The 14,335-nt window shown below is 45.2% G+C and overlaps 1 protein-coding gene across 4 annotated transcripts in view; it reads left to right on the top strand.

Moving 5' to 3' along the window:
* The window catches only part of LOC107609547, a 65,325-nt gene continuing 52,197 nt past the window's right edge, over positions 1,208–14,335 (top strand). For 3 of the 4 annotated variants that reach the window (XR_002351022.1, XR_002351021.1, XR_002351020.1), the window contains exons 1-2: positions 1,208–1,964; positions 2,153–2,806. Coding sequence is in view for 1 of the 4 variants with exons in the window: in XM_016311548.2 (XP_016167034.1) it covers positions 1,347–1,964; positions 2,153–2,806; positions 3,143–3,298 (1,428 nt within the window). In the remaining 3 variants the exon portion in view is untranslated. Of the gene's footprint in view, positions 1,965–2,152; positions 2,807–3,142; positions 3,523–14,335 lie in introns of those variants that run through there. The other variant, XM_016311548.2, reaches the window with a different exon arrangement.

The raw sequence follows: 14,335 nt of genomic DNA, 5'->3' as shown, positions 1-14,335 counted from the left end.
TATAAAATTACTTTTTATTTATCTAACCACTTAACTATTGGTCAATTTAATAACGTTTCTAATGCATCTACAAAACTTGAACGTCTTAAAAGAATTTTTTTTTAACAAAATATAAATGTTATACTCAAGAGTAGTCAAATTAAAAATTCTTAACGCATTCTAAATTTATATAGCATTGTAAATTATGACCACATCAAAATACGGCGTCAATCACCCAATTAAAATGCAGTATTTTAGATATTGAAAAGAGGGTTAAAACTAAAATTTTCGGAAGGCCTGAGGCCATAATTAAACATGTTAAAAGATAGGTGAAGTTTTTAATGGTGGATGGCTTAATTTTTAAGGTATCTGTAGAATATACACTAAATCTTTTAAACCATTAGACTAATGGATGTTTGTAAAATAAAATAAAATAAAATAAAAAGAAAATAAAAATATTAATTTTTTTTATATCCAAACAAACACTCAGACACATTATTTATTTGATTTTTTTAAAGTAGACGATCACTTTTAAATAATGTGAATTATAAGCTCTAGAATTAACTCGATAAATTAAAAAAAACACTTCATCCTAAATTATTTCTTAAATTGTTAAGATAATCATCTTTATATTTAGTGAATTAAACATTCAACCATTATTAATTATACATGAATAAATCGAATAAAAAGAAATAACCATCTAACTAAAAATAATGAATATAATCATATATATATACCTATTAAATTAAACATTAAACATATCTATTATTCACATTATTTAGTATTTTTATTGTATATCTATGACATTTGGGCTGCGTTTGTTTTCGAGAACAGGACAGGACAAGACACTGAGAATATGACAGGACAAGACACTGATGGACAGAGACACAAAATTTTGTGTTCTTGTATTCTGTTTGGTAATAAACTAGAACAAATTATGAAAATCTAATTTATTCTTTTTTTTTTCATTCAAAAAATTTGAGATGAAAAATATAATAATAAAAATTATAATTATGAAAAATTAACAAAAATAATGAAAGAAATTGTTAGTGTCTTCGTGTCTTTCTTGTCAGGATGGACACAAAATACACTAATTTAATGTCTCTGAACACATTGTCTCTGTCCATATTTCTTCTGCCAAACATAATTTTGTGTCTTTTATGTCCCTGTATCAATGTCCTATCTCTGTAAACAAACGCAGCCTTGAATACAGCAGACCGGTGGTCCCTTTTCCATGTAGATTAAGAAAGCCCGTAAACCAGCCACTGAGCCAATGAGAAACCAAAGAGACAGTTTCTTTCTATGTGAAGAGGCAGGGAGGGATCCAGTTCCGGCTTTTCCTCTTCCTTCTGCACTTTATCTTATTGATGGAGGATTTTTTGTCCGGGTTGTTCGACTTTTTCTGTTATGTAAGCGACAGCGAAACTGCATTACGGGAAGAACTAATTAGCGAATTTTTGCTACTGAAGCAATCGGGATTCTACAGCGTGGATGCTTGTCAAGCCTTTAGCGATTGGTTCTTTTTCTCTCGTCTACACAGTAAACCAAGTTTTTTGGCGCGCTGTTTTAAGCCGGACGAGTCTCGTCGGCTCTGCCATGAATATGAGCTTGCGAAAGCTCGTTTTTACACTCTTGCGAAGGATGACGGATTCAATGGTCTCTGCTGCTCTCTCCACGATTGGTACAAAAGGGGTAAAAAAAGATGCACGGCGGATCTAAAACTTCTGGGGATCGATAAGAGCCTTGTTGCTGAATCTGGGGTTTTGAAGGGCCACGCTGATGCTATTGAAGAAGGTTTGGTGGTTGACGGCGATGGAGTGATCCCCGTGCCTAATGTCTCCAGCTATGTCCTCTCTCAGGTCATCCTCTTCTTGGAGAAGAAACAACATTTCCAGGAGACCCACGACAAAGCTGCCGCCCACTACGAGGCCTGGTCCACCGCCTTTTTCAACCGGAACAGTCTCATTCTCCCCGAGTTGCATCAGGTCAGCTTTCGCATTCTGTTAGATGCCGTTAGTTAGTTAGCCGGTTAGAATTTGATTTTGAATTAGACTCTGTGGAAGCATGTAGTGTAGGCTGCAGCTGTTAGCTTATTCCTTCAATAAGAAATCGTTTCCCCTTTAATCTTAATACATTTGATTTCCCTTTGTCATTATTACTTTGGATCCTCTAGGCTGCGCAAGATCTTCAGATCCCAAGCTTGCTGGAAGCGATAAGTAAGGTGCAAAAGCGCAAGGATGGTGGCCACCTCAATGACAATTTGTCGAGCGAAATGTTCCACTATTTCTGTGGTATGGCCGGCAACAACAAACGCGGTGGAGCCATTCTGGAGGAATTGAATAACCTCAAGTTATTTAGAGGCTTGGATAAGGTTGCCTGTGGAAACTTCAGAATATGGTTCACTCAGATTGGGAATCCGGGTAGGGACCATCATAATCACAATAAATTCAAGACTTTCATGAAGTCCCCTGCCTTCGGTCAAGTCTGCCTTTCTCTTTATTGGGGCGACGAACGTCTGCAGTTTGCCCAGGTCTCCTTAAGAAGCCAAGACGGAAAGGTCTTGCAGATCGATAAGAGTGTTGCCGTTGATGAATCTGTGTTTTTAAGACGCTGTGTTAGGTGTAGTGGTTGGTGGACTGAGATCCCTGTGAACATTGATAGCTCTGTACTCTCATCAATCATTGACTTCTGTTCTAAGGTATGGGATTTCCATAAGATATATGGTTCCCGCCGGATCAAGGAGGGCCTTGTGGCTGTGGATTATTTCCGGTGCTGGGTCACAGAATTCCTCAAGAGTAACATAGACATTCTCTCGGAATTGTACGAGGTTAGTTTCTTTGTTCTTGTTTCTTGATATTATATACTACAAGCACGGATTTTAGATATTATTTGGTTGAGATCAGGAGAGAATAGATGGATGTGGTGTCATTCTAATACTCTAATGCCTACTTTTCAATCTAATTTTATAGTGGATGCTAATAGATGTGTGTATCATGATGAATGTGGTTCTCATTGTTAGATTGAGCATCTAATTCATTCTTGTCTTTGACTGGAGCAAATTCCCTTTGCTAGTTAGTATACATGCTCCAAAAGTTTTCTAATCTTTTGATCTCCTCCATGTTAATTTGCAAATTAACTCAATGCTGTGACTGTGGTTGTTTAGGCTGCTGACTTTCTTGAAATCCCGAGCCTGTTGCTGCTTACAACTGGAGAGATGACAGATCTGGTGACGGAGCCCCTTGACAAGGCATCGGTGTTGTCTGGGAAACTATCATTTTCACGAATGCTGTCATCCCTTTTCTTTAAATTCACAGAGTAGGTTTGGCCATAAAGTAGGAAATTGGTTTGCTGTTGTTAATCAAAGGACTACTTGATTTGCTTGTTCACCATTTTTATGTTTGCTTTCTTGGTGAATTTCAGTTTGTTTTTCTATTTTAAAGTTGTAGTAATAACTGATTATGAACCCATTTGGATATTGTTCGTTATGACTAGATATTAATTGGTTAGAACAGTGGAAATAATTATATGAATTGTGTTTTAAAACTAATATTATAATCAACGTATAATGTATTTTCATTGATATTTATTAATAGAATTTTAAATAAAGCATGAAAGACGAGTTTACACAATATCTCTAATTCAAATTTTATTATTAGTACAACACACTACATGGGTACACACTATAGGTTCTTAAACAACATCCAGCCTTAGCTGGACTTCTCTTGAGAGGTTCTTTGAAGAGAGCAGAAAGTTTGATTTAACGGTAATGAGATTTTCTTACTACATTAAACATTCTCTTTCTACATCAAGTAGTTTTTCCTATTTACATTTCTTCAAGATCCACAAAGTTAAATTGTTCTGAAGTATTAACATCTTTTAGTATAACGTGAAACACATCAAAGACTAGTAACTAAATAGTTAATGGTTATGATTTGGAATAGTTTTCTATAAGCTCAATATAAAGAATTGGATTCAAGAATATGAGAAGTCTCAATGAATCAGTTTGATGATTAAGTATTCTTTCATATTTTAAAAGAGACATTACAAATTGAATACTATTCCTGGACAAAAAAGAATTGGTGTTTCAATGCTATTACAAAATAATCCCTTCATTTTGAAAATAAATGTATTAAGAATAACAAACACATTTTATTTGAAATAATTTGTTTATGTTTATTCTAATGATTTTTGCTAACAAATGCCTTCAGAAATCAGAACATTTTTTAACAAAATTAAAAAAGTACAAAAAAAAGTACGCAAAGATAGAGAATATTTTGGTACTATATTTAAACAAAGTGTTAACCATATAGAGAGTAAAACTTTTCATGGTGGATGACTTTATCTTTAAAGTATCTATAAAATACAGATTAATTCGTTTAAACTATGAATGTTTGTAAAAAAATAATAATAAGAAGATTAATAAAGTAGAAAATATAATTTTTATTATGTGTAATTACTTTAAAGATAATTAGAAGAGTGTTTATACACCTTGTTAAGTAAAGTGTGTTGCACCTATAAAAGTAACATGTAGAATTTGACTTACGCCGTCCTAGCGTGATTTTTCCAGGTGGTCCCTTTCCATGTTGTAAGAAAATTAAACCTGCTAAACCAGCGAATCAATAGCAAAAGAGTTTGTACCTGATTTCACACTGCATACATAGCGTAGGAAACTTTTTGTTTCGTTCTTTGTGTGAATAGTAAAAAAGAAAAAAAAAATTGTCTACAGATTTCAAACACTATTTGGTTATCATAAAAATATTTTGGGTCATAACATGTTTTAATTTCTAATGATATTTTCAATGGTTATTATTAGTATTTGTGACGGCCTAGCCCAACTGGACCGGGTGCCGACCCGAGCGGTCGGCCCGTCGCGCGCGCGACCTGCCCGGTCTGTGACCCAGACACGCGCCCTCTACGCCAGCTATAGGACAGCTGGGGGAAGAACCTTCTAGGAGGGAGGTTTTCCCCTGTGGGACCCGCCCTACTGACAGGGTATATAAAGAGAGGGTCCTACCCCTCCCCCAAGGTACGTCACTAACAACCCTATACTCTTTTCACGCCTGCACACCCGACTGACTTGAGTGTCGGAGTGTCTTTGCAGGTGACACCCCCCTCTACGCGAAGAACTCGGGAAGTCGGCCGCTCCAACCTCCCTCTCCACGACCCGGAATCCGGTGGAACTCCATACAAGAGATCCCTTCCTGAACTGCCCGATAACCGATCTATCGGACATTGGCACCGTCTGTGGGGACTCAGACCAAATGGACTTCCTACTGGGTCCCGTAGAGCCTAGCGATGGAGCCGAACCCAGGGGGCGACCTCGGCGGCTTCCTCCCGCGAACGCACGAGGTCCCCTCTACGACAACCCGAGCCACCCTCATGACTCGAAGAGAGACGCCCCTTCGGGGGAACAGGCAACAATAGTGCTAGAGTAATGCAGGAATTGCGACATAGGGTGCAGAACCTAGAACGTCAGCTGGCAGAGTAGGGACATCGTCAACAAACTCCCGAACCAAGCTATTCGAGATCTACCAACAGACGAGGGAGAAGTCCCCAAAGAAGTCGTTATAGGCGTACACCGAGCCCGCGATCCGGATCGGATAGTCTCCAGGAGGAGAACCGGGAAGCGCCAAGAAGACGGCGCGACCCCGTAATCTACACTCGACCTGTAAGGAAGCCAGCCGACGAGAGAAGTCAGGAGGACGATGGAGAAGGATCGAGGAGGACACGACGCCCTGTAATCATGGGTGCGACCCCCTTCCATCATTCAATCCTTGAGGTCCGGCTACCAAAGCACTTTGATAAGCCCACGAACATGAGGTATGATGGGACCCAACCCACAAGAACACCTGACGGCCTTTGAGGCCAGGATGAACTTGGAAGGAGTAGGCGACGAGGTGAGATGCCACGCCTTCCCAGTCACTCTGGCAGGACCTGCAATTCGGTGGTTCAACAACCTCCCACAAGGCTCCGTAGTCAAGTTTTCAGACATCAGATGCGCCTTCTTGGCTCAGTTCACCACCCGCATCGCAAAGGCGAAGCACCCGATCAACTTACTCGGGGTGACACAAAGACACGGCGAACCGATCAGAAAATACTTGGATAGGTTCAACGATGAGTGCTTGAAAATTGACGACCTAACCGACTCGGTGGCCAGCTTATGTTTGACGAATGGACTTCTAAATGAGGATTTTAGGAAGCATCTTACCACTAAGCCGGTGTGAACGATGCAGGAAATCCAGAACGTGGCTAGAGAATATATCAACGATGAACAAGTCAATCAAGTGGTGGCGGTCAACAAGCGGCAGCCTGCCTACAACGAACCCCGGCAGCACGATAACAGGGAAAGGATGAAGGAGCATGCCAAAGACGGAGTGCCGGCCAAGACATTCAAGCTGCTTCCCCGAGTAGGAAAATTCACTAATTATACCCCCATCGAGGTCCCGATTGTAGAAGTTTACCAGCAGATAGTTGAGAAGGGGATCCTGTCGAAGCCCCGACCTCTGAAGGACAAAACCGGAGGGAAAAAGAGCCTCTGTTGTGACTACCACAAGGGCTATGGACACAAGATACAGGACTGTTTGACCTAAAAGATGCGCTGGAACAAGTAATCTGGGAGGGAAAGTTAGCCGAATTCTCCCACCTCATTAGGGAGCTGAGAATACAAGATCGGGACCGAGAAGGAGGGGACAAGAGCTACGCGGTGAGACGACATCAAGAGCCCAAGGACCACGAGCCCGGCCTCACCATAGTAAACGTGGTAATCGGTAGAGACACGGCCCCAAGGTCGACGTCGGCCCACAAGAAAGATGCCAAGGTCCTAACGGTCTCGTCACGCAGCCCCACGCAAAACCTCAAAAGGACTCCGCCCATATCATTCGGCCCGGAGGACCAATGGTTTGATGAGATCGCGGAAAGCCCCCCGATGGTCATCACGACCAGAGTGGGAACCGGCCTGATCAAGCGGATTCTCGTAGACACCGGTGCTGACTCAAACATAATGTTTCGCAACGTGTTCGATGCACTAGGTCTCCGAGATGCCGATTTAAAGCCGCACCAGCACGATGTGGTAGGTTTGGGGGACCATTTCATCAAACCCAATGGGATAATCTCCCTACCGATGTCTTTAGGACCAGGAAAAGGAAGGAGGTTGGTAATGGCGGAGTTCGTGGTTCTGCGAGACTCCACGGCCTACAACGTCATCCTAGGAAGAAAGACCATCAACGATCTCGGGGCAGTAATCAGTACAAGGATGTTGATAATGAAGTTCATCGCTGATGACGGATCCGTGGGATCCATAAAGGGGGACTTGGAAATGGCAGTCGCCTGCGACAATGCCAGTCTCTTCTTAAGAAAGAAATCCAAAGAGGCATCGAGAGTGTTCCTCGCCGACTTGGACGCCAGGGTTGACGACAAGCCTAGACCCGAGCCGGAAGGGAACTTAGAAAAGTTCAGGGTTGGCGATTCCGAGGAGAAGTTCACCTTCGTGAACAGAAACCTCCCATAAAATTTGAAAGAACCTCTAATGGAAATGATCAGGGCTAACGACGACCTCTTTTCCTGGACACCAGCTGACATGCCGGGGATAGCCCCCAGCTCATGTCTCATCACCTGGCCGTTAAGGCGGAAGTCAAGCCAGTGGCCCAGAGGAGAAGAAAAATATCGCAAGAAAAGGCAGAGGAGGTGGCCAAGCAGACGGCCAGCCTTATTGAAGCAGGATTTATACAGAAACTCGACTACTCGACTTGGCTGTCGAATGTAGTCCTAGTTAGAAAGCACAACGGAAAATGGAGAATGTGCGTAGATTACTTCGATCTTAACAAAGCATGCCCCAAAGACTCCTACCCCCTCCCCAACATAGATGCGCTCGTCGATGCGGCGGCGGGATATCGGTATCTGAGCTTCATGGACGCTTATTCCGGCTACAATCAGATACTGATGCACCGGCCAGACGAGGAAAAGATGGCGTTCATAACGCCAAGGGGAATATATTGCTACAAGGTAATGCCGTTCGGACTGAAGAACGTAGGGGCCACCTACCAAAGGTTGATGAACAAGATATTCAATGACCTTATAGGCAAAACAGTGGAAGTATACATAGACGATATCCTGGTAAAGACCACCCGACCTGAGGGCCTGATAAGTGATCTGGAAAATGTATTTGCCTCCCTCTGACAACACGGCATGAGACTCAACCCGCTTAAGTGTGCCTTTGCCATGGAAGCGGGAAAATTCTTGGGGTTTATGATTACCCAAAGAGGGGTTAAGGCCAACCCGGAAAAGTATGAAGCAATACTCCAGATGAAGAGCCCAGGGTGCACCAAAGACGTTCAGAGGTTGGCAAGAAGGCTCACTGCGCTGTCCCGATTCCTCGAGGTGTCGGCTGCTAAGGCATTACCATTCTTCAACTTGATGAAGAAGGGGATAGCGTTTGAATGGACCCCAGCGTGCGAAGAAGCATTCAAGCATTTCAAGAAGATACTTGCGACACCACCTGTTCTCGGAAACCCAAGAACGGCGAGCCGCTGTACCTGTACTTGGCCATAACGAATGAAGCGATGGCGGCGGTCTTGGTGCGAGAGGAAGGAAAAATCCAACAACCAATTTATTTTGTGAGCAGAGCACTGTAGGGAGCAGAGTTAAGATACATCAAACTAGAGAAGCTAGCACTTGCCCTCCTGACCTCTTCCCGTAGACTGCGACGGTACTTCCAGGGCCACCAAGTGATCATGAGGACGGACCAGGGAATCCTCCAGGTACTCCAGAAACCCAACCTAGCGGGAAGAATGATGACTTGGGCTGTTGAGCTATCCCAATACGACCTACGATAAGAACCCAGGCAGGCGATTAAAGCTTAGGCAATGGTCGACTTTTTGGTAGAAGTCACAGGAGACCCAACCAGGACACTGAGTACACGGTGGAAGCTCCACGTGGACGGAGCTTCCAACCAGACATTTGGGGGTGCCGGGATAATCTTGGAAAGCCTGACGGGAGTCTTATATAAGCAGTCGATTAAGTTTGAATTCCTAGTATCAAACAACCAAGCATAATACGAGGCTCTTTTGGGCGGTTTAGTCCTAGTCGGGGAGGTCGGAGCCACGAGACTAGAAGTATGCAGTGATTCACAGGTCGTAACCTCCCAGATCAATGGAACATATCAGGCCAGAGACTCGTTACTGCAAAGGTATCTGGAGTAGATCAAAGAGTTGACCAGGAAATTTGAGGAGTTCTCAATACAACACGTCCCGAGAGAGAAGAATACGCAGTAGACCTCTTGTCGAAACTGGCGAGCACAAAGCTAGGAGCAGGAAATCGGTCTCTCATCCAAGGCTTGATAAAAGAACCAACAGTCACCCTCCATCTAACAAAGGTAGATCCCTCTTGGATGGACCCGATCACCGACTTCTTGGAAAACAGTAAGCTCCCTGAAGACGAGAAGTCGGCCAAGGCGTTGAGAAGGGAGGTGGCCAAGTATGCAATCATACAAGGCCAGTTGTTCAAGAAGGGACTCAGCCAACCCCTACTAAAATGCTTGCGTCCCGACCAAACGGACTATTTGCTCAGAAAAGTCCACGAGGGATGCTGTGGTCACCATATCGGGGGCAAAGCCCTAGCAAGGAAGCTCATCAAAGCTGGCTACTACTGGCCAGCGATGATGAAGGATTCTAAAGAATTCGTGAGAAGATGCATCAAGTGCCAGGAGAACGCCAATTTCCACAAAGCACCAGCAACCGAGCTAAGTCTATTGACATCTTCCCGACCTTTTTCACAATGGGGAATCGACCTCCTAGGACCCTTCCCAGTCGATCCGGGGCAAGTCAAGTACCTAATAATTGCTATCGACTATTATACCAAGTGGATAGAGGCCAAACCACTGGCCAGCATATCCTCATCAAATTGTCAGAAGTTCATGTGGAGACAAGTAGTGACTCGATTCGGCATCCTTGAGGTCGTTATCTCCGATAACGGGACACAGTTCACTGATAAGAAGTTCGGAGAGTTCCTCGCCGGTTTGGGCATAAAGAAAAAGTTCTCGTCCATGGAACACCCCCAGATGAACGGTCAAGCCGAGGCCGCGAATAAGGTCATCTTGCTAGGCCTAAAAAGGCGGCTTGATAAGAAGAAGGGATCATGGGCTGACAAGCTTGCCTCAGTCCTCTGGTCCTACTGCACAACCCAGCAGTCGTCTACTGGGGAGACCCCGTTTCGCCTAACATACGGGGTGGATGCTATGATACCTGTAGAGGTCGGCGAGCCGAGCCCACGGTTACTCTTGGGAGGAGTTGAAGAAGCTGTGGAAAAAGACCTAGTAGACAAGGCTAAAGAGATGGCCCATTTGTCGGAAGCAGCACTGAAGCAAAGGATGGCCCTGCGCTATAATGCCAAAGTGCTCAAGAGAGAGTTCGAACCAAATGACCTGGTCCTGCGGCGGAACGACATCGGACTACCGACTCACGGGGAAGGCAAGCTGGCAGCAAACTGGGAAGGTCTGTACAGGGTGAAGGAAGTAATCGGCAGGGGTGCCTACAAGCTAGAGAGACTCGACGGCAAAAGAAGTCCCGAGAACATGGAACGCGAGTAACCTAAGGAGGTTTTATTCGTAAACCAGATACGCTGAGTGGGCGACCTGCCGGTCTCAGTAAGACCCAAGTTTCTTTACGGTTAAATAAATTACTCTTGTCAAATACTTATTATTGTTATAGATCTAACCAGCTGCCGATTAATATTCACTTGAGATTAAATTCATTTTTCCCTTTTTATATCCCATGATTAACGTTCACTTGTTTTATGATTAACACGGCGATGACACGGTCACCCAGGACTGATCACCCCGGGAAACACCCAAATTAATGCCGCGACAAACGGCTATAGCAATGATAAAGGCCACAACCCGGCCTCATCAGCTACGGCCACAACCCGGCCTTGCCAACTACCAACGTAACGGTAAAGTAAACAAACGAATAGCCAATACCAATAAAACGGCGACAAATCATAATATAAAAGTATCACCGGCCACACGAGAAGCGAAGAAAGATTACAAACCGACCAGGCAACTACCATTTCAGCGAAATAGTTTAAAGTCACAACATCAAAGACATAAAACGACAAAATTCGCAAAGCTACAAAGTACAAAAATTACAGTCCATACAACACAAGAGTCACTTCTTCAGCATATCGATAATCTTGTCGTCCCGAATGGTCTTGAAGACCCCAATTGCTGATGTGTCGAAGTCCGGAGCCACGATCTTCACTTGGGCCTTAAGGGCCTCTTCAGTCATCAATATGGCACTTTTTTCCTGTTTCACGATCTCTTTGAACTTCTTCTTAAATTCAGCAGCCTCGTCTTGGGCAGTCTTAGCCAACGAGACAGTTTCATCACGCTCCTTCTCCAATGGGACCACCCGGCCCTGAGCGGCATTGAGCTGACCCTCCAAAGTCAGCTTTCGCTCGGTTAGCCTGGAAACGGCTGAATCAGAGGTCTTCAACTTTTCCTCAGCAACTGTGGCCTTCTCCTCGGCGGCTTTGAGCTTCTCATCTGCCTTAGCCAACCGCTCCCGAAGTGATTCAACTTCAACTTTGAATTTGTTGTTGGCCTGAACGGAGGATTCGAGCTTCCTCTACACTGACTACATTTCCGACAAGGCAAACTCGGCCTTCCTTGCTATGGCAGCACCGAGAAGGAGAGAACGATACATCCACCTCGCCTGCCCACGGAGGTCGGAGCCATGGAAATACTCCTCCGTGCCAGGAAGCAGTTGGGAATCAATAAAGTTCGCAGCATCGAAGTTCCTCTCCATCACAGTGAGGGCTCCTTCAGGGCTAGAGGACGACCTCTTCCTCTTTGGATTGCTTATAACCCTTACATCATCCTCCTCAAACTGTGGGTTGGAGGTCGAGTCCTCGCCAGTACCAACCATCTCGTCTTGCGTGGGAGAAACACGCGTCTCGTCAGCATTTTGAGCCGACGCCTCGGAAGCATTAGGGGGAGGCACCACCTGATTCTCATTATTTTCAGGGGCAGCCTCCTGGTTCTCATTGGCCGGCTCCTCATCGCTGTCGCCAACAAGAAAGGTATTGAATAAATTTTCAAGGCCGGTCACTTCGGCAGACATCCCCACTACAGCAAAATAGTGAAACCCGTTAGTCGTGAAATCGGCATAGCAAATCAAAGCAACAGTAACGCAAGAAACGCAAGTTAAAGCTACTCACAAATATAATTTCTAGCGACTTCTCAGTCGCCCATGAGGAGATGGAGGTTCACATGGTTTTTTCCAAAAACAGCCAACAACACGTCGACAATTTGTTTATCCACAGGGGATACCCCTTTGTATGTTACCTTAGTAAAGGCATTGGACCCCGCCCCGAAACTCTAATATGTCGGGATGAAGCGCTGTCCTTCCAATGACAACTAGAAGGGATGGTGACCTCTGGCTGGGCGCACCTTGAAGTACTTGTCTTTGAACCCGTGGTAGGAGTCCTCAAGCAAGCCAAAAATCCTCCGACCCTGGGCAGACCAGAAGGACATAAACCCCTTTCTTGCCTTCCCTTCTTTAGAAGGATTTGTAAGGGTAAAGAGGTAAAGAAAAACGTCAACGGACACTGGCAGCTCTAAATATTCACACACCATCTCGAAGCAGCGGATGAAAGCCCAGCTGTTTTGATGCAACTGCGACGGCGCCATGGAACACTGGTTAAGAAGCGCCATTTGGAAAGAAGAGAAAGGAAGGCAAACCCCCAATTGGGTAAACATTGTCTTGTAGAACCAGATCCAGTCAGCAATTCGGGGGGAGTGCGGGTTGAGTTCGTATATCCGTTCATGAGGGGCGGGGACGAAAACATCATAGTTAGATTCCTCGTCAGTCCCACCGCACAAGTACTCGGCTTGACGAAACTCGGTTAGCTCCTCTACACCCATTTGGTTAGGGGAATTCTTTACGTCGGAAGTCACCCAGGCATACCGATCATAAGCCGCGCTCGAGGCGGAAGCCCGTGCAACATGACTGGGGGCCATACCTACAGTGGGGACACCACTCAGTTAGTCTACGAGACCGGGAGATCGGAACTAGCCCATAAACTACATTTCACCTACTCTACAATCAAGCACGGACGAAGCAAAACTTAGGCAATCCTAAACCCAGTGTACTAGAATGGTAACCCCCCCTACAAAATCTACCTAGCACTAAAAAATCAATGAAGACACAACCCATATGAAAAACGTCACATGCATACCAAAGCGAGAAAATTAAGCCACGCCGCATCAGTAACAGCACAGGGAAAACGAAGCTTACCAGGATGATGAATTGATCGAAGGAAATTGAACAAGTTGGAAGTAATCTGAAAAGGGCGAAAGTAGCAACTCGCAGTGAGGATTTGAGAAAGAAAGAGAAGAGAGTGGAGAAAATGCAGTAGCAGTGCAATGAAAGGGAAATGGAGTCAAATGAAAACTACCAAAGAAACCACCCCTAAGAAGCACGAAAGACAGGGACAAAATTGTCTTTTCTCACGGGATTTCAAAATGCCCATTAAGAGCATTTAATGAGAAGCGCGAAGAACGAGGTGACAAAGGTTATCCCCACGACGAGCAAGCCTGCACGCGCAGAAGGCGCGTCCTCACCACGGGTATCCGAAACACTAGACGATGACCCACTAGAAAAACAGAACGCGCCACCAACGACGCTCACGACCACAACTGGCGCATTGGGGGCACTGTTACGGCCCAGCCCAGCTGGACCGGATGTCGACCCGGCCCAAGGACTTACCGACCCGAGCGGTCAGCTCGTCGCGCGCGCGACCCGCCCGGTCTGTGACCCGGACACACGCCCTCTACGCCAGCTATAGGACAGTTGGGGGGAAGGAACCTTCTAGGAGGGAGGTTTCCCCCTGTGGGGCCCGCTCTACTGACAGGGTATATATGGGGAGGGTCCTACCCCTCCCCCAAGGTACGTCACTAACAACATTATACTCTTTTCTCGCCTGCACACCCGACTGACTTGAGCGTCGGAGTGTCTTTGCAAGTGACATCCTCCTCTACGCGAAGAACTCGGGAAGTCGGCCGCTCCAACCTCCCTCTCCACGACCCGGAACCCGGTGGAACTCCATACAAGAGATCCCTTCCTGAACTGCCCGATAACCGATCTACCAGACAGTATTATTACAAAAATATTTATGCAACATTTAGTGATTAGATTTTATGACATCTTACTATACTGGAGCGTTTTGCAAGTGACATCCTCCTCTACGCGAAGAACTCGGGAAGTCGGCCGCTCCAACCTCCCTCTCCACGACCCGGAACCCGGTGGAACTCCATACAAGAGATCCCTTCCTGAACTGCCCGATAACCGATCTAACCGATCTA

The sequence above is a fragment of the Arachis ipaensis genome, chromosome B07 (genome assembly GCF_000816755.2).
Source record: "Arachis ipaensis cultivar K30076 chromosome B07, Araip1.1, whole genome shotgun sequence".
Lineage (NCBI taxonomy): Eukaryota > Viridiplantae > Streptophyta > Magnoliopsida > Fabales > Fabaceae > Arachis > Arachis ipaensis.
This window is presented reverse-complemented; position numbering and strand designations above follow the sequence as displayed.